We start from the raw sequence: 27,060 nt of genomic DNA, 5'->3' as shown, positions 1-27,060 counted from the left end.
TACCATGACTCAAAAAGAATACTCCTTGCATTATTGTTATGGTTCTGATGTCAGAATTAAGTCCAGATATGTGAAATGTAAAAGTGGCAAAAGTTGCCATCGTCAGTAGCTTTATTTTTCAAATCAATGTTTGTTCCTGTATCACATTTGCTCAATTATGAAAAAAAAGGATGGAAATGTACTGTAAAACAGCATTAATCCAGAATAATCCAGTACAACTTTTGCAAAACAGTCTTCAAGCTGCCAGAAAATACATATTTTAATTTTTATACTTTCATAAATAGAAAAAAAAAACATTATAGGAATAACATATAATATCAGGATTTAGAAGATACATTGTTTTGGGTTAATTTGACTTGAGCTGGAATTAAATAAATTGTGCTTCTTTTAATATCTTTTCGGATTGAATTCATGTTATTCTTTACTTCTTATGTTTGTCTTCTCTCGTCTGTTAATATTTACAATGGTAAGAAATGGATCCGCATGTTCGGAATACAGATTATTACAGATTATTTAAATAATCTGTCGGAATCGTAGAGTAACTCAACTCAAGTTTAAATCGTAACCGAGTTTCAAGCAGAAAATCCACAAAATTCCAAATTTTCAAAACTGCTCTCTTTTGAGTTTCATTAATGAAGTTAATGCTTTACAAATCCCAAATAATGTTTTTAAACGATCTCATTAAGCATCGCAGACTCATTCATGTTCATGTTTGTAATCTTGTAAACGGCGCAGAGTCCTAAAAAAAGCAGCGAAGAGGCTCCGAATCGGACACCAACTTCAGCGACGCACGGACCTGTGAGGACTGACGCCTCGGCGTTGGAGGTTTAATTTAGCTCCGATGTCTCTCCTGCTCGCTGCAGTCTCTCTACCCTCCGATGTAACGACTGCTTTTACTCTATCATAGGGAGGGAAATAGTTTGTTTCCCCTAGCTTTGCATGAATGTTACGGGTCGCTTCTGCCCTCCTTCCAGTGTTTTTTTTCTTCTTCTCCTTCCTGCATATAGATGTATTTGGTGCGTCTTGTTTCCTCCTCCAGTAACGCATGTCTGTGTGCCGCCCGCTTCCCTGCGCTCTCAATAGATGGTGCAAGTCAAAATGTCCAAATCGCCCGTAGACCCTCTGTCTGCTGTGGAAACCGGCTCCCAGTCGCATTATTTCCAGGTAAACCCACTCACTCACTGCAGCTCCGTCTGTCCGGGCAGGTTGTTGGTAGAGACCGTGTCAGATGCTACTTGTTGTTCCATTTGAGGCGTCGCGGTTTGGCAGTCTTGTACTTCTTTCCTCCCCTCATCTTTCTGTCAAACCGCAGATTTGTATCTAATTATATTTTTACCGGAGCATCATTAATCCACCCACACATTTAAATAAAATAAAATAAAAAATGATCAAACCTGCTGCTTTTTGGTCCAGACTCACACATCAGGCCTTTCCTTTACATTGATCTTTTATTATTTATTTCTGTGCGGGTTTTTTTTTTTTTTTTTTTTACCCCAGGCACGCATCGTCTACAGTAACGCAGAAAAGCACAGCAGCAACATGACGGGATTGCAGCTTTTTGAATCAGGTCGTGGCTCCAACTGCAACCTGTAGCCTGAAACCAGAAGCGCTTCATGTAATACTAAGGGTGGGGGGGAATACCCTCTGCGTCTTCGACAAAATCTGAAATATGTTTTATTTAGATTAGATAATGATCATATTAGGCGAAGTAGTGTTGGGAACATGCATGATTAAACCCGAGACAGACTCAAAATAACCACAAACCCTGCCAGAAAATGTGTATGTTACAGACCGTCACAGCGCCTTTCAGGGCCGGACTAAGATTTTATGGGGCCCAGAGCAGAATCTGATATTGGGGCTCCGTTTCGCATTCAGATTTATTTGAAAACTGTCACATTGTGTTCTACATGCAGCAACAGCTAAATAAAGGTGTAGAAATGATTAAATAAGAGCCAGCTGAGGCGTATAAATGGCTGCTTATGGTTCCCCCACCACCAGGGGGCCGCAGAGCACTAAGCTAGCGATGAAATTTAAATATATAATTAAAATTACAGCAATTTACATGTTATTTTTAAGTTGTTAAAGAATAGGTTGATTCCTTCCCTCTGATGCCACTTTTGGGAAAATATAAACTTGTTTACTGTAAATTTAGTGTTTATCAGCCGATGTTACTTTCAACTAATTAAAATAAAATGACACACTTAAACACCACATGCTAATGATAGCAGGTATGTTAGGAATGATGAAGCATCTGGTTGTTGGTTTGGGGGCCCAAATGAAAATCTCCTTAGGGCCCCAAAAAGGCTTGGACCGGCCCTGAGGGGAATTCTATTATTACTCTGTTTCTGTTGGGAGTCTGCAGCAGGAAAATGGTTGTTTTGCTTATATCTTGGGATGACTTAGGTATTTCTTTAAATATTGTTTTTTTATTTTAAACTTTAGAATAAACGTTGGTTCTTCTAGTAATATTCAACTAAAGTTTGACTTGGCAGTGCAAAGCTATATCATAATAAAGCATCGTATAAGCATATTTTAGAGTAATTGAGACCAAATAATGTTGTAATTCATTGGCATAATTCTATTTTGAGTGCAATTCACAAGCTGTAGGAATGATAAAATTCAATTAAATTGTGTAATTTTCATTATGCTATGAAAAATGTTAGCGGTGTTTTAATTTTAATCTTCCTACTCTGAAAACTTTAGACAGATTAGTTGGTTTATTTCTTATTTTTAATTATTTTTGTGCAACTTCTGGCCAATTTTGCTTTTACATCCTCTCACATTCACCTGTATTTTTTATTTTTTTTGCATTTATGGTCTTTTGTATTGTTACGTATCTCTTCAAATTAACTTTAACAAGAAATGTAATATTCTTTCATCCAATTATTGGTTTTTTAGTCTATCACAAGTGTTAATTTAGACATTTTATCAATCGATCTATCTATATATTTTATATAAAACATAATAAATATATTGTTAGTAAATTCCCAGCACTGTGGTTAAGTAAAGTCCTTCTGTAAGGAATCTGGCTATCATTTTTTAGGAATGGCTCAAATGAAACACACATGTGTGTGATTAATATGCTGGAAGTGTATTTTTGTTTCTGCACAGCTGCCCAGGAAGTTGCCTAAACGTAAGAGTCGCTTCAAACGCTCAGATGGCAGCACGTCCTCAGACACGACGTCCAGCTTCATCAAACGACAGGTAAACGTTTCCTGAGTTATTAAAAGCAGAGTAAAGGAAACGTTCCTATATAAAACTAGCAGAGTGTGTGTATGTCAAATTTTTATTCCTAATGCAACAGCACTGAGTTTGAATGGTCTGGATTTGAAATGTCTGCTGTTGCAGGTGTTGTTTGTGTCCAGCAGAGGGTAGCAAAAAGCATGAAAATGGAGGAATGTTGCTCTGAAATCCCAACGCAGCCCAGAATTTTTTAATTAGTAATTTCAGGTCAGACACTTTTAGAAAACTAATTTGGTGCTTTGGTGTTATTTAAGATTTATGCTGTGATTAAAATAATATTCATGCTGAAACTGTTGTGACAAGTTGCTTTGGAAGAAACATTTGTTCACATCTTGCTTTAGAACATGTGCTCAAACTCAAGGCCCGTGGGCCAAATCCGGCCTGCCAAAGCTTTTTATGTGGCCCTATATATTTTAGACTAAACACTAAATGAGTTTAAATATTATGACTTCAATTTTTATCTCTTTACTGCCATGTTATATCAATCAGTCCCCTCAGTTTCTTGAGAAATGTTGTAGAAATTCACAAAAAAATCAGCAAATCCCCACAACTTTTTGCGCTAATAAATGGAAGATTATTGCAGATTTTTCTCAAAAATTGTCAAAAACTTTCTTACTTGTGCTAAACAGCTGCCTCAATCTTAATTGATGTCAGATTATAGTCCATGATCTACACAACGAGTAATGAAAATCACAATTACCATTATAGATAACCACAAGTATAGTAAATATTTCCAAATTTGTTTAATTTTTATAGCAAAAAATTACAAAAAGAGTCACAAAATCCTGGAGGGCCTGAAAAGATGTTTAATAATATTTAATTTTAAGAATTCATTGATATTTTATCAGGTTTTATCGATATATTCGGCCCATTAAGAGCATTCATGATTTTGATTTGGCCCAAAATGAAAATGAGTTTGACAGTCCTGGATTAGAAGAAGCATTTGACTTGAACTGACCTTTTTAAACAAATTAAACTGCTTTTAGAATTCATCAAAGATTTGATATTGGAGTCCAGTAGTTTAACGTTGTGCTGTGCAGACAACCCAAATCATCACTGCCTGCTTTCCTCAATGCGTGAAAGAGGAAAAGTTGCATTCAGTGAAAGAAACCAGCGGCTCATGCAGGACATGCTCTTCTGCCGGATGGTATTTTAATGAGAAAACTAAACTCTGAATGAGTATTGGGAGCTCAAATATTCTTTTTGCTTTACTTTTCTTGGTCTAGTGAGACTTAACAAGCAGTTTACTCAAAACGTGATCTGTTGCATTTAGTTTCTTTTAACTTCTTCCTTCAGTCGCAGCTTATTTCAGTCCTTTTTCAGACCAGGTTTCAGACCAGTTTGATGAATTCAGTTGTTTAGTTGGTCTGAATCATCCATAAGCTGTTGTGTTATGAATTTCTTCCTTTCGGAGGGTGTGTGTTTAGAGGAACAGATCCGCCATAAATGTCTCCACCACCAGATCTATAGAAGCATAGAAGGAGCTGCTTTATCCAACTTCATCTGGTTTATCTAGTCCCAATTTTAGTTTATGAACCTGAAAGATGGGGAGAAAAACATCACGTGATCCAGATGCAATCAAAAGAAACATAAAATATCTTCCGTATTTCAGCTGCTTTTGTCCTGGTCTAATGCTTAATTATTCCGAGTTCTGTTCAGTTAAATATTAAATCCAAACAGGCACGGGTTGTTTGATGAATCAGTCCAGTTCCAGAAAGCCAGTTTCTAAGTGATGTTTTTTTTTTCTTGTTTTTAAAAAACGTGACTTTCAGACACTGTGCGAAGTATTTTTTTAAGCCTTGAAACGTTTTGCTCATTTTTAAGCTCACGTCACATTATGCTCTTATGTCTGGGAACACAGCAGGACTGAAACAGAGTGAAAAAGCAGTTTCATATTTCAAATAAAACTGGGAAATGTGTTCAGAAAGCCTGGAGAATTGTTCATAAATCCACAGTAAGAGATTATAAGAAGGACCTGCATTGGCCTGCTAAGAAATTTATGTTCATCTGAAAGTTTTTCAAGTGAACCGTAAAGCTAAACGCATCTAGAATCGTTATGAAATAGTACCTATTAACGCAGGGTTTTCCAAAGCGCGGCCCTGGGGCTGTTTGTGGCCTCTGTGTTGATTTTCTGTGGCCCCCAGCTGGAATTCAAGAAGAGGACAAATTTGTCCCCCAGCAAAGACAGTTTACAGACGTGGTGAATATTTTATCCTCAACTAGGACCGAAATATGAGAGATCAAAAACAGTTAGGTGCAACAGAAAATATTGATCTTCTAGTAAACATTGCTTTTATATTTTCTTCAGAAAATCTGACCACATTTATTTTGACTTTAATGCATCCAAATCTGCATTTAAATGAATTAATCGTGACCAAATACAGCAGGTATTTTTAGAAAGAGTTTTCTGTTCTTGTGCTGAGAATAGACTCAATTTCAGAATGTGCAAACTCAATATATCTCTTTTTTTATTTATTTATTTGCTAATTTTATTGGAAATTATTTACAAGTGTACATCTAAACAATATATTTCTTTTAATGAGGCACAACTCGTTTTCAGGTTTTGGCTCAATATTTATATTGCTTTGTTTTACCTAGATATGACTTGCTTAGATTATGTTGATCAGGTGAAGAATAACTAACATTTTTTTTAATAATAGCTTTTTAAAAAGTTGCTGGTTTTGCATGAACTTTTGACTTTACGATGCATTAACACCTGCCTTCAGATTCAAAATGCTCACACTTTCCTCTGAGAATGTAAGAAACGCTAAAACGAGGAGAAGCAGCGTTCAGCTTCTATGCACCACAAATCTGGAACAAACTTCCAGAAAACTGTGAAACAGCTGAAACACTGACCTCCTTTAAATCTCGACTAAAAACCCACCTGTTTGGAGTTGTATTTGGAACGTAATCAATTACGAATTTATTGATGGAATGTAATGATTTGATTGTTGATTCTATACTGCATGACTCCGTGTTTTTGTGTTTGTTTTGATGTAAAGCACTTTGAAACGCTGCTGAAATGTGCTATGCAAATAAAATTTGATTGATTAAAAAACACATCAGTTTCATATAAGGCAGTGTTATTATTATGATTGTTTATAGGGAATGTGGAGCAGTGGAATAGGAAAAGTGCTGAGCGGGCGTTTCCTTCAGCAGAGATGTTAGTTTTCCCGATTTGAGTGGGAGCTTAATGAAAACCTCCAGATTTCCAGGGAATGTCGTATAGCTTCAAATATTCATGGTGAAGGCCGATGTGATGCTGATGTGTGGGTTCAGTGTTCAAACAAGCTCCTCCAGTGTCTTTCCAATCATTATCTTACCTCTACACACGCGCGCGCACACACACGCACACACACACCACCACCACCTCCTGCTCCCACTGACAAAGGCTTTCACACTGAGGGAGTAACATTCACACACAGAGCAGATAGTTTCTTGCTTGTGATAGGGGTGGGGTGTGACTATGGAGGAGCAGCGGAGTATGACTCATTTCTGCAGCAGGATACTGTATGGATACATGTGTTAGATGTAGGACATGAGCAGGAGAAGAAATCTTAAGGGAGGCATCGATAGCAACAGCAGTTTCACCCGGTTCTTCTCTCAGCCGCCGCACGTTCACTCGGACTCGCGGAATAATAAATGAGAGTGATGTAAATTTGAGGAGGTGGGTTTTATCAAGTGACGCAAATGCTGCGTTGGTTGTTGTGTTGTGATGTGAGGATGTGGGGTAAGAATAGAAAAGAAGGTGTTGCCAGTTTCTGCTCCAGTGCAGGTCGTCCCTTTTTAGGGAACGGGACACAGCGCAGTCCGTCTGCATTCAGCAGGTAATGTATAGAGAGGGAGGGACCGGCGGCAGCAGCAGCAGCAGCAGCAGCAGCAGCATCATTAGCTGAGTAAGTATGAAGTATTCCTGTCAAAGATTCCCGTGTTGTCTTCCATCACCTGGTCTTCCTCCCCTCCTCCAGCGGGGCTTTTGTTTCCTCCTTCCCTGCACCTGTTTTACTTTCTGGTTGCAGTCTGGCTGCATGCGCTCTGCACAGGTTCTTGCAGCCTTTGGTTGATCGACTTTACATGCAGTGCGGCTGATATTAACAGAATGATTTATTGCATGGTGCTTACGAGTCCAGTGGAAGCTGATGGGTAATGTTTTTTGGGGGGGTGAATGTTTGGTTTGGGATTTTGGGGGTTGCAAACCTGATTGTGGTTGTTTCACTTGATTTTGTCCAACCTGCAGAAATAGAGGCTGATATTGTTGCATTTCAGTAATTTGATCATGCAGCAGCTGTTTGAGCTGTGGTTTTTTAGTCTGATTTTTGATTTTGAGTGACAAGTTATCAATCGTTTTCTGTATAAGAATCCGAAAAGCGTGGCATGTATTTGTTGTATTCAGCCTCCTTTACCCTGGCACTCCTACATTAATAACTCACCAACCAGCTGCTTTCATCATCTGAAAATGCTAAAGGCACAACGGAGCTTCAGAAAACTAATCCACACGTTGGAATGTGGTGGTGGCAGCATAATGCTGTGGGGATGAGGACGGGGGAGCCGGTCACAGTTACAGGAAGATGGATGGAGATAAATACAGGGAAGTCCCAGAAATAAACAACAACAAAAAAGCTTGTTAGCATTCCCTACAGATCAAAACATATTCATTTATTTCAGTGGCCTAGTCAAAGTTGAGACTAAATCCAAATGAGAATCTGTGGCAAGTCTCAAACATTGCTATTTACAGATGCTCTCTGTTTAATCTCACAGAGTTTGATGGAGCTTGCAAAGGAAAATAAGCAAAGATTTCAGGTTCAGACATCCAAATCTGATGTAATCTAAAACATTTTTTTTTTTTAAATCACGCATCACTTTCTTTTCACTACAAAATTATGTGCTACTTTGTTTTTTGGTTTAATCATATAAAGTCCCAAAAGTGGGATTGTAATGTGAGAACAAATATGAGAGTCATATTTCAATAGAAAACAAAACGGTGACAAAATTTAAATTAAAAAATACTTTATTATTAATCCCAAATGGAAATTAAATGAAAATTTGATTAAAAATGGCATATAGTACAAAATAATACAGAAATAGAGTGTTTGTTGCTAAAACACACTGGTACAAACCTGACAGACAATCTGGTATAATATTTATTTACACCTGTATTTTACTATTTGTGGGATTTTTACCGTATTCTCCGCACTATAAGGCGCGCTTAAAAACCTTCAATTTCCTCAAAAGCCGACAGTGCGCCTTATAATCCGGTGCAGCTTATATATGGAGCAATATTGAGCTACAACAGGTCTAGCAGGTACGGTAAGCAGCCGCCGACTTCATTTTCGCCCGGAAAAGAAGAAGCGCGAGGTGCATGCTGGGATAGTTGTCAGAACGCTGCTTGTTAATAAAGTTTGACTGACCTATCTACCTACCGACCGTCTAGAATCAGGTCGTCTGCAGGTCATTCAGCACCATGTTCTCCATGAACATGCTGTGCGTGAACGGAGAAGGGTGACCATTGTCCGGCCACGCCCCGGCCCAGTCGCAGAAGGCTCTCCTCACCGACCAGAGTCGGACTGTTTTGTTGACATTCCCTTTAGTGCAGCTCCATCTAGTGGATGCATAACGTAACTCCAGCCTCTACTGTATACCATGCGCCTTATAATGCGGTGCACCTTATATATGAAAAAAGTTTTAAAATAGACCATTCATTGAAGGTGCGCCTTATAGTGTGGAATACTTTAAAAAACTAGAGAAAAGAACAAAAATTTTATTGTTCTGCTTAATGATCAATGAAGTTAAATGCTCTATACAGATTGTAGGGCTTCCCAAGGGGTTGAAATCTTATTGGTTGAAACTATAAAAAAAATATTGATTCAAACAAAAAAATAGACCAGATTTCTGAGCTGAGTCACAGCATTTAGCATGCTGAGTTGAGTGAACCTTTGTCAGTGCAGATAGTGCATCTGCACTGATGAAGAAATGTCTTTATTGGGTCACTGTTTTGATATTTGTGTTGCATTTTGTACAAGCAGAGCATATTTACAGTATATATGGGTCTTTCTGAGCATTTCCAGAAAACATATGGGAAACTGGATTTGCTGGAGAATAAATAGTAAATGCTGCGAGTTCAGAAATGAAGACAGAAATTGGGGGAATGCTATTTATTCTTTAAAAAAACATGCATTTTTAAATATTATTGCTTAAAAAGCAACAGTTGGGCACTGTTCCTGGGGACGAAGATCTAAAATTAACTCAATCCAGTCAATAAATATTGAGTTTATTTAAAAAATCCTTACATAAAATTGTATTAAATGCTTTACAGACAGGAATACGTCCTGTACGTTTCACCAGTCCGGCACGTCCACACACAGTCGCTTAGAGCTAAGGATAGTTTACATTCTGAATAAATAAGGACTAAATAATTCTTTCTGAACCAACACACCACAGCAGATTTATGCAGAAACTATGTGGTGAAAAAATCTAGATTTTGCTGCTCTAATACAGTTCAGCTGAAGTTGAACGAGGATGGAAAGATGCTGTTGCTTATGCAACCCGAGGATTTCAGAAAGTTCAGAAAGTTGGAGGGAAGACATTTTAAAATCAGAAATGTTGTTTTTTGATTAGAAATGAAATCTGTTTTTCAATCATTATTGTAAAATATAAGTTAAAATAAATTATTGAAGATGTAGAAATAGCTTTTGTTGTCCCACAAGAGGAGAAATTTAGAGAAATATTATTTGCCGTGCTCTTCTCTTCTTTCTGATTGGCTGCCAGTCAAATTTATCAAGCTGCTTTGCTAATATAGATAAAAGTAAATGTTTAAGAAAAGCTTTCAGCTTCATAAGCTGACAAATCATGAAAACAGTGGAACTAGGGCTGGACGATGTGGAGTTAAAGTTTCATCACGATATTTTGTGGTACTTTTGTGATTACGATAAATGCGATGATAAGATCTATTTGTTACTTATTTTTTAGGTAAGTGTATGAATGTGACTGTGTGTCACAACAATTTTAGCCCCACAAACACAAGAAATGCTCTTGAAAAATATTCCTATTTGTAATGTGCTTCATTTATTTTCAGGTTTATTGGTATTTATTTATGTTCTCATTGAACTGACAGTGTAGAAAATACTAGAAGTATCAATCCTGACAAGAAGGACAGTTTGGTGGGATTTTAAACATGATTAATTTGAATTTATTGTGACAATAATACATCATAATTCTTATCATGATAAGAAAATGGTGTGAAAAACACCCAGCTCTAATTGTAGCTTTATCTGTACATGTTTTCCAGTATTCATCTGGGGAAATGCATACAGACGCTGCAAAAACACAAAAGTATTTGTGGCCTAGTTTCAGTGCAAATGTGTTGCTACACTTGAAATAAGACAAAACTGACTTTTCATCAACAAATAGGAGCTTGTTTTAATTAATAATTTTCTAATATTAATGAAAAATAATTATGTTTTGACTTATTCACTTATTTATTGCTGAAAAGTCTCTTTTAAGTTAGTTTTGTCTTATTTCAAGTGTACTGAGATATTTGCACCAGAAACTGGACCAAAAATACTTGGTAATATTTAGTGTTTTTGCAGTGAAGTAACAGAATAAGTCCAAATAGAGAACCAGATGATTCGGACACAAACTGAAATCCGTCAGCAGTAGGTCGGGGATCCAGAGTCGGTTTTTAGAGCTTCTCCTTAGGGACCATGTTGAGCACAGAACTACTGATTTGGAATAAAACTTAAACAACCAGCTAACTGGGTTGGCTCTCATAGTCTCTGTGAACTCTGTGAAGTGAGTTTTTTCATTTGTGTAAACACTGTGACTTCAACAGGATAAAGAGAACAAAATAAAAACCATAATGTGTTTAGCGTTGAACTCCGTCGTTGAGGAGCCGCTGGCCGGACTGCTGGATGATTTGGCCCTCTCTGGGCTCAACTAGCTGGGTGACACACTTTTTTTTTTTCTTGCTTGGCCCCCACCCTGCAGAGTCGGGGACATCAGTGTTGCAGCGCGTGAAGAATAATCACAGAGGCAGAGGAGGAAGGAGCAGAGTTAAATTTAGCCTGCAGACAGAGATGTTAGCAGGAATAAAACAAGGCATCCTAAAAAAGAAAACAAAAATGAAGATGTTGCTTTCATTGTTACAGTCTGCAATGCAGTGACGCTTCTCCTTGATAAGTTCATGTCCTGCTACTCTTCATGGTGAAGCGTCTTTTGGTGTGTTAAACAAGTGGCCAGGAGGCCAAAGAGCAGCCTGGAGAGGTTTCCTTTGTCATCTCCAAACACAAAGAGCAGCAGTCGCCTCCTGTTCTGTAGAAAACCTTAAATGTGACGCCTCTACTCTGCGCCCACCACCACATTTATTCTGCTTTCATGTCTGTGAGGGTTTGTGAGCGTTCCCAGTGAAGACAGAGATTTCACATTCATGTCTTCATCAGGCTCTAGCGCTGTGCTCCTAATCAGCCAGGTATGCAACTTTTCCTCATATCTCCGTCTCATGTTTTCATTTTCCTGTTTGTCCTGTCGGATCTCATCCTTTCCCCGGAGGTTTCCTCCCCCTCTGGCCCCTCGTTACTCGAGCCCTCCCGTCCTCTCGGTGTGTCTTTATACGCTGCTCTTATCTCTCTCTCTCCTTCTCCGTTCTCCTGCTCACCCTCCTTTCCTCTCTGTCAGCGCTGCTCCGGCTCTGGTGCAGTGGTGCCTCGCAGAGTGCTAGAAATCACATCTAGTTATCTAACATAGACGCCAGACCAAAAAAAGAAACGAGGAGAGGTGTTCGCTCGCAGAGCTGCTGTCAATAACACTTCGCTTTGGGTTCCATGCAAAGGCCATTGGTGGCTCTGGTTTTTGTTTGGGAACTTCTTTGCAGATGTTGGTTAATTGGACCTCCAGAGGATCCGCTTGAATATGTTGGCAAGATGGATGACCAGCACTGAGTCTGGGTGAAAATAGTACCAAACTGTCCAGATGTAGGGCTGCAGCTAACGATTATTTTAGTTATCGATTATTTTGACACCTTTTTATTAAATCAAATATTAGAAATGTGTTAAAAGATGGGAAAAAGCAATTCACTTCCTTTTTTAAAGGAATGTAGCAAAGGAAGCATCTACAGTGGAAATATTTCTAACATCAACATGTGAAAAGCTCAGTCCTTTCTGCTTGACTTAACATCAGTACAGAGCTGATCTGCTCCTGGATTAACCGATCGATAATCGAATAGCAAAAGACACTGAACATGTGATTTTTTTTTTTATTTTATTTGCGAAATGTTTACAGTTTTTGTACAGCTCTAATTTCTCTTCTTGTAAGTCTGTGTAGTCCAGTTACCGATTAATCAATTACTAACTTAGTTGACGATCATTTCAGTAATCGATTAATCATGATTCACCCAATTAATTGTTTCAGCTCTATAAAAATGTGCCTTTTCTTTACAAGAATGTTGTTTTTTTTTACCGGCTTTCTGTGATAGTTTCTCCTGGGCTGGTTTCATTTTGGTTTTGCTGTGGCAGTTCTTCTCACTGACAGATTCAGGACTCTGAAAAAGTATTTGCCTCCTTTCAGATTTTTCTGTTCCTGCTTTTTTGACGCACCGACCTAATTGAATACAAAATGTCGTACTCAGATTAGGATTTATTTTGTAGAGAAAGCAAAACTGTCCATATTAACTTATTAAAAGTATGTAAGTACCTCCTAAAAATGAGCTTAAAGCCAGAAAATGCTAGTTGGCCCGAACCATCACCTGCCACCACTGTGTATGACTGTGCTGTTAATTTTGCAACAGATCTAACAGTTACCGTTTTGTCAGTCCATTTTTCTCCTGTCTTGATTCCTTACTGTTGACTCATGAACTTTGACCTAAACTGAACCAAGTGTGATCTCACTGTGATTTGGTTGTGCAGCCTGATAGACGCCAAAGACGTTTATTCTCATCTGTTCTTAAATCGCTTTGGGTCAGGGCACGTTTTAAGATTTGTTAGCCTACTTCGTGTTGTCGGACAGGTCCTGTTCAAGTGGTTTCTTAATTCTACATGTCTGGCACTAATCACACCTACGTGTTGCTTATGAACCCAGCTCTCCAAAATCATGTGGGAAATCAAACTTATCCACACAGGAGAGTTTTTTTCTAAAACGTGAAGATTTTCAACCCTTTTCGCTCTGCATCCACACACAGAGCAGATTTTATTTTTCCAAAACAAATTCCAGTGGAAATTTCCCTCATGTATTTACTTAACATTTTAGCCCAACCGCTCACCCAGCTTATAGCTCAAAAAGTGTTGCACACATCATGCGCAACAACAAAAATGGTGGATTATATGCTTGTGATGGTGCTGCAGCAGCTCCACAGAAGACATCACTTCCACTTTGCTGTTCGCCTTTCTTGTTTTTCTTTTCTTGTTTTCTTGTGTTTGCCGCCATACGGAGGCTTAATGTGCACGCTCCATGCTTAGCGTCACTTAGAGGTAAAAAATAATTTGTTTTCTGTGCTTCCTGTGTGAATGAAAACAGTTTTAAATAAACATCAACATTTCTGAATGTGTTTTTGAAAACGACAACCCATTTTAGAAAAAAAAAGATATTCGAAAGATGACAATTACTTACAATTACTGGGTGAGAATTGCTTCTTTTGCTTATTAAATGAAATTATTGTTTAAAAACTACTTTATGTTTTAACTCATGCTTCTCTGGGATTAAAATGTATCTTTTAAAACATGTAATGACCATAAAGTTACTGAAAAACGAATCTGCTAGCGTCTCTGCTATCTTTTGCTTTCAGCTTAATGTGCTAGCCATTCCTGGGACGTGTTCTGAAACTGCTTACATTGAAAAATGATAACCAGTGTGTATTTCTCTAATGAGAAGGAGCCTTTGGAGGATAAACAGGGGAATAAAGGATGTATGTGCTGCACTGAGGGGGATGTTGGAATGGATTTGGGCCAAGCGGGAGAGAAGAGGAAGCGCTGCTTCCTTTGTGCTATATTTGGTCTGTCATAAGATAGCTGGTGTGGGAGAGCAGTGCATTGTTTCATAGATCCCCACATGAATTCGGTCATGAATGCACACACATATTTACATGCACACCTGCATGCAGACAGACTGCAGAAGACAACACAGATGAGAGCAGCAGAAACGGCAGGTCTGTGTTTCTGCTCCTCAGAGGTTCCAGCAGAAGATGTGCAGAATGAATTAATCTCGGTCTGATTGTGTCCTGACAGGGGTCGGCTGATTCGTATACCAGTAGACCGTCGGATTCAGACCTGTCAGCCGAGGAGGACCGCGAGGCGTATCGGCGTGAAGCCGAACGCCAGGCACAGCAGCAGCTCGACAGAGCTAAGGTACAACACCGGGGCCGCCTCCACACGGCTTAACGATGCTAATCATTTTAATTTTAAAAAGCAAACCAAAAACCAGTAGCTTCAGGAATTGTGTTGTTGATATGTAGATCATGCAGATTTACGTCTTTAGCCTGCAGTATTTTGTGCATTTCTTTCTCTGTTTTTCAACCTGTAGAACAGGGGTCCCCAAACTTTTTCCTGTGAGGGCCACATAATTTTTCCTTTCTCTGTTGGGGGGCCGGAGTCAGTTTGTAACAGAAAACGTGTGACGATTGCAGGAGTGCCAAAATTTGAGTCATAACAGGTCAATTAAATATCACATTTCTTACGGTTGAAAAATAAAAAGTTGCCAAGTTTAGATTTAACTGAACTGATTACGGTAGTTTCGGTAACTGTAACAGTAAAAGTGCTGATCTTTCGTGTCTCCTGCTAGCATGAGCTAAATGAAAATGGGCGGCTTCTTTTTCTTCTTCTTCTTCTTTAGATTTCAACGGCAGCTTGCACCCATTATTGTTGCACTACTGCCATCTATTGGATCCTAATATCTATACCTCAAATTCTCATAATGATCCCAGTATTATTTAAAAAAACCGAAAAATCTTCTTTTCCCCCTAAATGCTATTTAACTGATCAACAAAATTCTCAAATTTCAATTCCTGATTAAGACCTAATTCCGTTTTAATGGGCGCTTTCTTCTTTTATTTCCAATTTTGACTTCCAATGATTCACTTCCTGCTAAAAGAGCCCCCTGGTGGTTGAAGAAAAATCCACATATAAGCCACATGGTTCAAAGCTTAGGAAAAAAGTAGCGGTTTATAGTCCAGAAAATACGCTACATGAAAAAAAAAATCTAAAAGCTCTCTGGTATTGTTCAGGGGGCCGGACCAAATGTGGAGGCGGGCCGGATTCGGCCCACGGGCCGTAGTTTGGGGACCACTGCTGTAGAAGGACAGGAAGCCTCCTACAATAGACTTTAAAATACTTTTGTTAGTATATAAATATGTTGCAGATGTTTTGTCATCTTTTCAACTATCCAGACTGTTCAGGTGTTTTGGATCAAGTGAACCAAACATGGAGAAGCAGCGTTCAGTTTTTATGCACCACAAATCTGGAACAAACTTCCAGAAAACTTCAGAAATGCTGAAACACTGAAAACTTTTTAAAAACATAACTACTTTTAGTTTGGATTCCAACTTTTCATGATTTTCCTTAACTATGTAATATTTTTAGTTTGATGTTTTATGGTCATAATGCACTTTGAGTTGCCTTCAGTGAAAAAACAGAAAAATCTGTTTTTTTGTCTAGTTCCCAGTGCAAATATTTTAGCACACTTGAAATAAGACAAAACTAACTTAGAAGACATTTTTGACAGAGAAGCAGGAGCTTCTTTTAAATCAATAATCAATAATTCCTTAATATTGATGAATAATACTTGTTCCATTGGCAGATTATTTCACTTATAACCTGGGAAACATGTTAGAAATGTAATAATCTGCCAGTGGAACTAGCAGATTATTAAATCAATAATCTGTTAGTTTCTCTGAAACACCATGTGCCCAGAAACCTAAAGGTATACAGACATGAATTTAACTTTAATTTTAGTAATCTGCTTTCCCAATTTTCACCTTACAGTTTTTAAATACTTTTGTGAGTACATAAGCATAATTTTACATAATTTTTAATGTTTAATTTTAGTGTTTAAACAGAGAAAGAAAGTATTTAACAGCTTTAGAATATTTAAGCCCAAAAGTCAGGTCAAGAGACTTCTGCATTTCACCAATGAATATTCTTGTCGATTTTTTGCTCCGCAGTCCAAACCTGTAGCGTTTGCCGTAAAGACAAATGTGAGTTACTGCGGAGCTCTGGATGAGGACTGTCCTGTCCAAGGAGCTGCAGTTAATTTTGATGCCAAAGACTTCCTGCACATCAAAGAAGTGAGTTCTGACCCTGTGCTAAAGCTGATGAACCCCTTGCATGGATAGATTTGACCCTTGACCTGCTGGCTTTAACAGAAGTACAACAATGACTGGTGGATCGGGCGGTTAGTGAAAGAAGGAGCGGACATCGCCTTCATCCCCAGCCCTCTGCGACTGGAGGCCATGAGGCTCAAACAGGAGCAGAAACAGAGGTCAGAGGTCATCACATGTTTGCTTTTTTTTTTTTTTTTTTACTTCCAACATGATTTTGTTTCATAAAATGAGAGCTATGAGCCAGCATGTTGCTGCTGTTGCAGGAAAACAGGAGGCAACTCCTCGAGTTTAGGGGACATGGTGTCCGGAAGCTGGAGGACCACACCGCCATCTGCAGGTGAATGTAAGTACTGCAGCCCCATCTTATATCACTGGGACACGAACACAGTTTCTGCTGCTTCTTCTGGTTTACTGTTGTTTAATGTCACGTTTCTGTTTTCACAAGCTAAACAGAAGCAAAAACAGGTATGTCTGGCTCTTTTCAGTGACAAAGAAGAGTCAAATTATGCACAGTGATTATACAATACCTGGAATCATTGTTGGATTTAACTTAGAAGGACTATAAAATAATGGCCTCTCTGAACATGAGACTGTGCGAGTGAAAAAGGAGATATTTTATTTGTCCTGTAACAATAAATAAATCTGTTCTCTCTGTTCCTCCGTCCTTACCTATTTCTGGCAGGAACATGTCCCTCCCTATGACGTGGTGCCCTCTATGAGGCCGGTGGTCCTGGTGGGACCATCACTGAAGGGCTATGAGGTCAGCCTCTCTTTATTTTACCCCCAAAATCTGTTTGTTCTTCAACAAAAAGTAACACATAGTTCTTGATTTAAATAGATGCTGATGTGTGGAATATGAAGGAAATCTTTTTTCTTTAGAGCATACATTTTGAATCTAAGAGAGGGAGTCCTAATTTTCAGTATCAAATTTCCTTCAAAACTTAGTTTTCTGCAGTTTGGCTTAATTTAACAACCTGATTTTCTCTCTTCTTATTGACATCCTTCTGCTTTGAGCAGGTTAATCCTGCTTGCTCACTCCTGTTCTTTCTGCTTGCAAATAAAAATAATGTGCCAAAGTTTCAGAAAAATTGTTTTAAATTAGTACAACATGTGTATCTGTTGGCAATCAGTAAACCGCTGTCGTATGTTGTAAAGCAAATGCAACCCAAGACAGAGTCAAATGCTTTCTTTCTATTGGCTGGAATTGTTGCTAGGCAGAATTTAGTACTTTGGTCCTGAGGAGAGCAAACAGATCAGTCAAGTTTAGGAGGAAGTTTTTCTGTGATGTGAAGGACATACATAGGAGAAGAGAAGATATGCAGACGAGGAATTTAATGCGAGCACAGAAAGTTTTGAGGGAGGAAAGAAATTTTTAAAAAGGTAGGATTTTTTTTTTCAGTGTGAGAGCAGAGCTTTGAGAGTAAGCAGGACCAAACATGCTGAAGCTCTGCTTGGGTTGCCAGGTAACGGGCTGGGGTTGCTAGGTAACCCAAAGTTTGAGATTCAACAATATGGAGGTTTTCAGAACGGCTCGTTCTCCAGACACCAAAAAACATTAACTTATGACCAAATAATGGCTGAAGTGCTTGCGTTGTTTTTAGAAGCAGTAGAAACCCGAATGAAAAACATAACATTTTCTATATAGGTCCACTTTAAATGAAAACCTGGTGGAAAGTCAGTTTTAAAATATACAATTCTTCTTCTGTCACAGTGTATGTTTTTGTCCTCTCCTCTAGGTGACGGACATGATGCAGAAAGCTCTGTTTGACTTTCTGAAACACAGATTTGAAGGAAGGTCAGTAAAATTTCTCACAGTGTTCTGAGTCCAAATCCTTTTGTACATTTATTTATATAAACTGAATTTGCAGGATCTCCATCACCCGTGTAACTGCCGACCTGTCCTTAGCAAAGAGATCCGTCCTGAACAAAAGACCCATCATGGAGAGATCCAACACCCGCTCCAGTCTCGGTAACAGAGCAAACATCAGCACAAAAAGCCTTTTTGCTTCAGTTATGACGTAAGTATGCGTCTCATCTGTGCAGCGGAGGTTCAGAGTGAGATTGAGAGGATATTTGAGCTCGCCAAAACCCTGCAGCTGGTGGTTCTGGACGCTGACACCATCAACCACCCCGCACAGCTCGCTAAAACGTCCCTCGCTCCCATCATCGTCTACGTGAAAGTTTCCTCGCCAAAGGTTCGTTCTGCTCTGGATCGCTGTCTTCAGGCTGCCTCGTCCTCTCAGGATCCTCAGGTTTCTGCTTCGTCTCTCAGGTGCTGCAGAGGCTGGTCAAGTCCAGGGGCAAATCTCAGAGCAAGCACCTGAATGTGCAGATGATGGCTGCAGACAAACTCTCTCAGTGCCCCCCTGTGAGTGCTCACCGTCTGGAGTTTTTTATCCATCATTTGCAAGTTTAATCACTAACGGTTGGGTATTAATCTATTTTTACCTCTATTTGAGTCAGAGCCACTGCAACTGACAGATCTTATTGTTTCAGGGAGATACTCATCATTGGAGTATCCATAACAAAAGTTCCAGTTGTTATGGATAAATGGGCAAATAAACTGTATTTACTCACAAGACATTTAACGAATGGCGTACAATTAAAATAAGCAGAAATATCCAGGCGGACATTTTAAACTCGGGTTGTAAAGGGTTAAAGACAGTGCTACGTGTTTTATTTCAGGATATGTTTGATGTCATTTTGGATGAGAACCAGCTAGAGGATGCTTGCGAGCATTTGGCCGAATACCTGGAGGTCTACTGGCGCGCCACTCACCTGCCAGGAAACACGCCTCTGAACCCGCTGCTGGAGCAGAGCCTGATGACCCCGCCCTCCGCCATCTCCAGCCTGCAGGTAGGCCCAGCAGCCCAAATCCACACCTTTCAGTCCTGGCTAAAGACTCTTGTGAAGCTGAATGTTACTGAGTGTTTTTGTTGCCATCTCAGACTCACTCATGTGTTTTGATTTGTCTCAAGTTGTCCTGTCTGTCCTCTCGCTCATCCCTGCTTAACACTTTTGCAGTTTTCTGAAACACAGGGATTAATTGAATGATCGCTTACACAATGGGGTGAGTAGTGGGGTTTATATGTTATGTATGTGCACCCCTCCTCCACCTCCTTCTTTGCTTTACACTCCTCCTGACACCTGAACACAACACGGCGGCTGAGGCAGTGAATGAACCATGCTTTATTCACTCAGATCTCGCCAGAAATGGTTTTTGTTTGCTTGTATTTTTATAGCGCCATGTATTTTGTTCTTTAATTTATGGTTTTAGGTGAATTCCTGTTTTTACAAGCTTCTAGGGTGAATTCATAATGCATTTCTGAGTCATAACTGAGATAAAAACATTTCATTTTTTCTGCAGCGTTTTTATCCTTTCCAAGCATGCGTTGTGAATGTTGTTCCTGCTCACAGTGAATATTAAGAGAAAAGAGATCAATGTTTAACGCAACACGTTGCTCTTTGGCCCTTCAGCTTTGGCTTCAGTAAAATCAAATAAGTCGATGTTTTTTAATTTTAAAAAGGTGATAAAACAGGGTGATTATTTTAGGAGTTCTGCTATATTATATTTATGCAATATCTGCATGAAATGTCTACAACTGAAGGCCTCCAATGGACAAAAAGCTTTTAAAAGTAACTTAATATTTTTAAGTTTGCTGCCTATCTTTCTTTATGTTTGTGGGAAGTACTCACTCCCTATCACTTTATAAAAGTCAGATGATTCATTTTGTCCTAAAATCTGAAAATACGTACATTTTAATTTAATTTCCTTAGCTTTCTAAAATAAATGTTTAGTCAAATCTGCCTAATGTTGCAGTTTGTCCAACCTTGAGCACCTCAAGTTTATTTCGTTCATTCTATGGCAACACATTGGTTCCAAATTTCACCACTTTCCAATTTTGTCTGATAAAGAAATTTGGTAAAATCGCTATTAATTTAGTCAAATCTTACATTTTACATCAGCAGATTTTGTTTTGAACACTTAATTCTGCATGAAAACCTGATAATGAGTAGAAAAACAGCTTGTTACCTGATTAATGAACTATTTTACCACTCAGTGACAGCTTTTATGCAGGTTTCTTACTACTATTTACTTATCTACAAAATGCAAACAATCCTCCAGTCAAAATAGAAGATTAATTCATTGCATACAAACAGCTTAACTTAGTATATAATTACATATTTTATGAAATTTAATGTTTATGATTACACGTATTTGAGATGATAAAACCTTTTCTTTTTTTTTAGTTGGTCATATTGTATTATTTTAACAAAATCCAATGCAAATCTAAATTTGAGCTGCATGTTTTTGTTTTTATTTTTATTTTTTCCAGTCATTCATTATTTACCATTTCATGGACACGTTCACTGCTAAAAGAGAAACTCAGAAAAACTGACCAGGTTTCAATGTTTCTCAGAAACATAAAAATATGGACTTACTGTTGGAGGATTTTCAGTCAGTCACTTTATTTTATTGCAAACAGAAAATAACAGGTAGACTTTATATAAAGAAACATATTTTTAAATGAAAAAGAATATTTAACAATTTCCTGTCCAATGTGGCAGTTGCCCAGGGCTTCATTCGAGAGGGTGGGGATACAAGTCCCAGAAAATAAAATATAAATTGTGCATTAGATGTGCCCTGAATACGTTTTAGTATCGTTTAAATGTAGGTGTAGTGAACGGGGCGCTGGAATCACCTGCTTACCTAAGCTTTCTGAAAACTATTATGTTCAGTTTTAAAATCTTTCAGTTTTCTCTCACCTCTATCAAAGTTATTTGATAAAACAAACATGAAATGGCTGATTAAATATCCTCTTTTCTGCCAGAGTTTGTGGAAACTTGGATTCTTTTTAGTCAGTAATACGCCAGTAAGTTCTCTGTTGGTTGAATGTTTAGGAATTGAAAGAAATATTTGTTTTTGTTCGTCAGGATTATTTATGAAAGAATAATCTGGTAGAAGAGCTAATGACCTATCTAGTTGTTTTTTCTGGTAATACTTTTTTTAGTTTTTTTGTTAAGATGAATACATTTAATTAAAACTGTGGTAAATTGATTAAAATTTGAAGCAAAGTAATGAAAACAGTGCCGTGATAGTTGATTTTCATGGCTTCAATTTTAATTCATTGCAGAAGTTATTGAGTTATTTGACTGGAAGTGCAAATATAAAACCTGAAATGGTCAAATCTGACAGTGGCCATTATATTATGAATACTGACAGCTTTATTAAAGGCTAAATCTTGCAAAGTCACAACATTTCAGTCTCCAAGGGGACAAAGAGTTATGATGGCTGATCATTTTATTTAAACTGAAAGTATTGCAGTAAATTTTAGCTTGATTTTTTTTAGTCATTGTTCCTAATAATGCAGCCTTATTGTTAATCAAACATTAAACATTCCAGCATGGCGGATGTTCGTCAGGAGAAACAACTGCAGCAAAATGTAACTCCTTCAAAGGGACATTTTGTCAGATTGGTGTTAAAGCATAACTGTGCTTTATTTTTATCAATCATATTTCTCATTAATGTGACTATTGTGAGTCATTCAAACATTGGCCTCTGCAGATTTGTTGAAATTAGAAGGTGAACAATAATTCACAAGGTTCCCAATCTGAATTACAGTAAAACTTTTGTTTCTGACTGTAACTGATCTGAAGACGTCAGAACAAAAGTTTATTCATCTATTTTCAAGTCAGTGAGTTCGGTGCTTGCATGACCTATGACCTGATAAACACATAAAGGAATCACACACCAGGCTAAAATTAGAAGCAGTTCTTATCCTGTAGGATTGACTTTTTCAGATTCCTTTTCACATCCAGTGTTTTACATTCCTGTCTTCTGTCTGATGTCTGAGTCTTAAAGGGATTGTTCAAGTTTTTATTTTATTTTTATTTTATGTTTGGAATTAAGGTTCTGTGCAGTTATCCGTAACGGTTCCCTTTCCGTTACGGATGCCAGAATTGCAGTGAATTTTTAGAAAAGCAGTAAAATGCAAACTGCTAGTCAGATGGATCCAGTTCCTTAGCTAATTATTGCAATTTAAAACAGCTAAAAATTTAAGATATTCATTTTTCATGGCACACAACAATAGCAGATACAATAAACTAAATTTTTATTAGAGGCTGTAAGTTTGTTGCTGTTTTTCTAATCGCCTTACTAAGTCAATGTAATGCTGGTTAAGATCATTGCTCCACCATCGTTTTTGTTCATGAACTAAGCTGATTGTTTGGCTAAATTAACAAAAAAACACAAGATCTGTGGCAACATTTGCTAAAAACTTTGAAACCTGGAATTCTTAAATATTTTTTTGACATCTACAGCTTCTTTGTTTCATGTAAATAATGTTAAATCAAATTAACGACATGCAAACTACATACATGACGTGTTTATAGAAAATAAAACAGTGAGGCTTTGAATGGAGCATCAGCTTTCACAACTTGCAAAAACATAAGTCAACATAACTTTGTATAATAAGACGTGTTCGGCTCGGAGACTGGAAGCAAATTTACCAGCAGCCTTTTGTGAAAGTCTGGATGATTAACAGCTGCAAAGTACAGCTTGTATCCTATCACACAGCTCTTCTCATTTTTTAGTTAGAGTTGTTTTTAAGAACAAAAATCTGGAGAAAGGGGAGTGAAGGTGAGTGGTGGTGCCAGGATCCATCAGATTAAATGTTTGCTTGAAGGTTTCTTTACTTTCTTCAAATCCACTGTGATGCAACGCAGCGTCTAAGACTGATAACCCAAACTTAAGCTCACTCCAAAAACATCATAACTATTCCTTTGAGCTGCTTTTAAACTGCAATGTGTAACTTTTATGTAAAAAAATAAATAAAATGTATTTTTATGTATTTATTAAAACTGTCACTAAGGTGTGACAGTGTGGATGAGACGCGTAATTTGTGGAAAAAATCAAGCTCCTTTGGCTTCTCCTAGTGTCATCTGAAGACATGCAGTGCTCTATCAGAAACAACCAATCAGAGCCAGGAGGAGGGCGTTAGCACTGTTCATCATGCTTGTGTACGCGCTGCTCACACCCCTCCCTTTGCTCTCTGCTACCCGTTAGCAGAGCCTGCTATTAATACTAAGGCTAATTAGCGTTATCATCGCCACCAATAATGGTTTTCCTGTAATGGTAAGTTGCTTCTCCGCCACAAGAGGGTGATTGACAACGCTAAGTCACGCCTGGCTCTGATTGGTTGATTTTTACATTTCTTTTTTTTTTTGTTTTCAAAAATTACCTGTCTCATATTATACTGTCATGACCTGGTGACAGTTTCAACAAATATGTAAAAAAAAAACATATATATATTTTATAAACGTTACATACTGCAGCTTTAATAGTGTTTTCTTTAGAACCGTCTCTTTTTCCTCCCAGTTTCCTTCATGACCGTCTCAATTCTGCAGAACAAGAACCAGACACAGCCACGGGACGCAGTGGGCTTGGAGGGCGAGGAGGAGGAGGAAGCCGGTGAGGAAGCCCACTCTCCGCTGGAGCAGGACAGTCTAATGCCATCTGATGAGGCCAGCGACTCGCTGTCCCGTGGCCGCAGGGGGAGCCCATGCCACACGGGGGTCGAGGAGGATGAAGAGGAGGAAGAGGAAGAAGAAGAGGAGGAGGAAGAGGATGGTTGCGCCTCCCCCTGTCATGGCCGCTCATATAGGGACAGGTACCCCTCCCACCGAGGGCATCCGGGCAGCGACCACAGCGCCAACGGGCACGAATCACAGGACAGGCTGCTCCAGCGCGAAGCCCAGCAGGGCCACAACCAGAGGAACAACCGCCAGCGCAGCCGCCCCTGGCCCCGAGACAACTACTAGGACCAGCGCCCCCTTCTGGCCTCCAGGCCGCCACCAAGGCTCCCCTCCTCCCTGAGCCCCCTGGCTGATGCACAGATCCAAACACATTATTTAAAAAAAAAAAAAAAAAAAAAAAAAAAAAAAAAACGTATCAAAAGTCCAACTCTTTGCTTTACAGTCAGTTATTGTGAATGGGTGATCTAGTTCTTATTCCTCCAGGCTCCTATTTTCTGTAAACTGAGATGAATGCTCGTCTCTCCGGGGTCAAACAGTTCCAGTTAAATTCATCAGGGCTATCCACCTCTGCAACAGAAAGGTTTCAGGCTACCAGCTGAATGCAGACTCAGACGTTAGCTGCTTTGCCTAAAGGTTTCTCTATTGTAGGATGTCGCATATACTGGCCTTAAAATTCCTAAGACTTTTAACTATCTTTATTATTGCATGTATAATTATTTCAAGACGATTTGCACATTACGGCAGTACAGGAAGTGAATGATCTTTATGGAATAAACTAATGTAGGAATGACCCGTGTTTTATCCATTTAGGGTTAATTGTAATGCATTTGAATACAATGTATATACTGAATGGCCACCTGGTTTTGTTTCATTGCTACTTTCTTTGTCTGATTTTTGTGGCTATGGGCAGATATTTCTTGCCATCCATTTGTACACGAATCACCTCATATGTCACCAACAGTGCAGTACGTTCTGGACATCCCTTGTCTTTGCTGTTGCACAATCACTGACACCTCTATTAATCTAGAAATGGGCAAACAGAATGTAAATACAACCAAGGAAGGGAATGTTCAGAGTATTCCAGGGGACAAATTCTTTGCCAAAACGTTTGTTTACATCAGTTCATTCACACATGTCAAGCACATGCTGCTGCCCAGCTGCAGCTCCTCTTGAAATCAATGCTTCACCGAATGTAAGCTCGCATGCCTTTTGCACCTCCAGCACCACCTGGTTTCTCTGACCTGACCAATCGCAACGTAATTCGATTGTAGCACGCTAACTGATTGTAGCATCCACACTTCCCGCACGGATCGTACCCTCTGTGGAAAACATGGCTTCATTTCTGTGAACACCGCAGTTTTAAAAGGCTGGTTTTTACCAAGGCAGATCCTCAGGTGTAAAGTCCTCAACTCCACATTACAAACTCGTCGGGCTTCGAAAAGACTCGTAGCACCCATGATGCCGTGTCTGTCCGTTCCTGTGCGGAAGGCCGGGAGTGTCAAAAACCTGACTTTTTGAGTGGAACTGCATGCCGTACACGCTGTGTTGCATTGTTTACATGTGGAAACAACATGGAAACAATGCATCAACGACAAAAAAAAAAGGGTTTGTGGCCCTACTAGCATTCCATATAAATACTACTGTATGGAAAGCCAGAAAAGCCAAAAATATCTCTCTTTTTTTTTTTTTTGTAATACTTGCACATTTTCACATTGGGCACAGTTTATGTACCAAACACACAAGCAACACTTCAAAGGTAAAAAGTTACATGTTTGTTGCTGTATGGAAAGCCAGAAGGGACAAAAACATTTGACTTTTTTATTTAAGGCTATGTGTGTTGTTTGTGCATTAGTAAATGTTCTATTTACATTGTTCTTGTGTAAAAAATTTTATGTCAACAATTGTTTGTTTACATACAAACATTTCACCACAGATCAGACACAAATAGTCACATATTTTGGCAGTCCTGGCCTTCCTAAATCCCGTTCCATTTCCAGTCCACAAGCCAATGACTAGTTTGACGTGACACTGACGAACGACGACCCATCTCTGTTCCTACACAGGGTCAGTGTTTACTCGTTTACTGCTTCCATGTGTCAGAGGTATTTATCTAGTGTTCTGTATATTTAAAAGAGAAAAAAAATCAGCATGGTTTAAAAAAGAAAAAGAAAAAAATCTATGCAAGTGTTGCATGAATTTCTGATTGTTTCTTTTTACGGTTAAGTATTTCAGTAATGCATTAGTTCTAACTCCTCGTCGTCTTGTAGTGATGATAGTCTTGTCTTTGGGGCTACTCACTCCTCGCTACAGTTACAAACCCCTGAAAATTTTGTTTCCCTCTCCAAACGCCTCAACATGAGGAGATTTTACCACAATATTTGCTGGTTGCACTTTTAAAATCACTCCACAGAAAGAGAGAAAAAACAAAAACAAAGTCCCAGATCAAGGCTATGACAAAATGAGTGAGTCCTGCATGTCTTAGCTCAACAATTAGCTACTTTCAGTATATTTTGGCGGAGTATGTTTTTTGAAACGGACCAATTTAGCAACTGATAAAAGCAGTTGAGGTTTTTCAATTTTGAAGCACAATTTTTACAAGGGTTCTGATTTAATTTTCTGTCTTATTCTGTATGCAATATGAAGCCTAACATTGAAAAACTCTAAACGCCTTAGACCATCTGGACTTCCTCTTTTGTGTGAGTAGAAAAAAAAATTGCACTACTTTGTTTTTTGGGATGGTTGCTTTGTAATGCAATAACTGCACTAAATATAACCATGTATCCACCAGACTACCACAGCGTGCTAGCGTGACCCCAACACGCCTCTTCCCTTCTGTTTATCAAAAGAGACAGAAAAGGTGTAAAGAGTGAGACATTTCCTGCCTGAAGCTGTATAGAATGCTTTCTATTGGAAAACAGATTTACGATGCTAAGTGAAATATGACTTAAACTAAATAAACATGACATTTTATGTACTTTTAA

The 27,060-nt window shown here is 38.6% G+C and overlaps 1 protein-coding gene across 2 annotated transcripts; it reads left to right on the top strand.

Annotated features, from left to right (window-relative positions):
* The first annotated feature begins 313 nt into the window (after positions 1-313).
* cacnb3a (calcium channel, voltage-dependent, beta 3a) lies at positions 314-27,060 on the top strand. Of its 2 annotated transcripts, XM_016678782.1 has the most exons (15): positions 314-1,164; positions 3,112-3,204; positions 14,454-14,573; positions 16,385-16,507; positions 16,586-16,701; positions 16,807-16,886; positions 16,989-17,008; positions 17,226-17,303; positions 18,280-18,338; positions 18,412-18,512; positions 18,587-18,738; positions 18,816-18,911; positions 19,229-19,399; positions 19,568-19,613; positions 23,951-24,038. In XM_016678782.1, exons 1-14 carry the CDS (start codon positions 1,084-1,086, stop codon positions 19,595-19,597), a joined length of 1,320 nt encoding a protein of 439 aa, XP_016534268.1. In that variant the 5' UTR covers positions 314-1,083; the 3' UTR covers positions 19,598-19,613; positions 23,951-24,038. The 2 variants fall into 2 exon arrangements, with proteins under 2 accessions (XP_016534268.1, XP_007566400.1); XM_007566338.2 differs by lacking the exon at positions 19,568-19,613 and having other exon boundaries at positions 315-1,164; positions 23,951-27,060.

The sequence above is a fragment of the Poecilia formosa genome, unplaced genomic scaffold (genome assembly GCF_000485575.1).
Source record: "Poecilia formosa unplaced genomic scaffold, Poecilia_formosa-5.1.2 Scaffold190, whole genome shotgun sequence".
Taxonomy (NCBI): domain Eukaryota; kingdom Metazoa; phylum Chordata; class Actinopteri; order Cyprinodontiformes; family Poeciliidae; genus Poecilia; species Poecilia formosa.
This window is presented reverse-complemented; position numbering and strand designations above follow the sequence as displayed.

What these genes read in the sequence shown, in the direction of transcription:
- cacnb3a (XM_007566338.2), top strand. Translation starts at nt 1,084, where the DNA reads ATGGTGCAAGTCAAAATGTCCAAATCGCCCGTAGACCCTCTGTCTGCT. An exon ending in ACTTCCTGCACATCAAAGAA is followed by an intron (nt 16,508 to 16,585) that starts GTGAGTTCTGAC and finishes TGGCTTTAACAG; the next exon opens with AAGTACAACAATGACTGGTG. An exon ending in AAACACAGATTTGAAGGAAG is followed by an intron (nt 18,339 to 18,411) that starts GTCAGTAAAATT and finishes CTGAATTTGCAG; the next exon opens with GATCTCCATCACCCGTGTAA.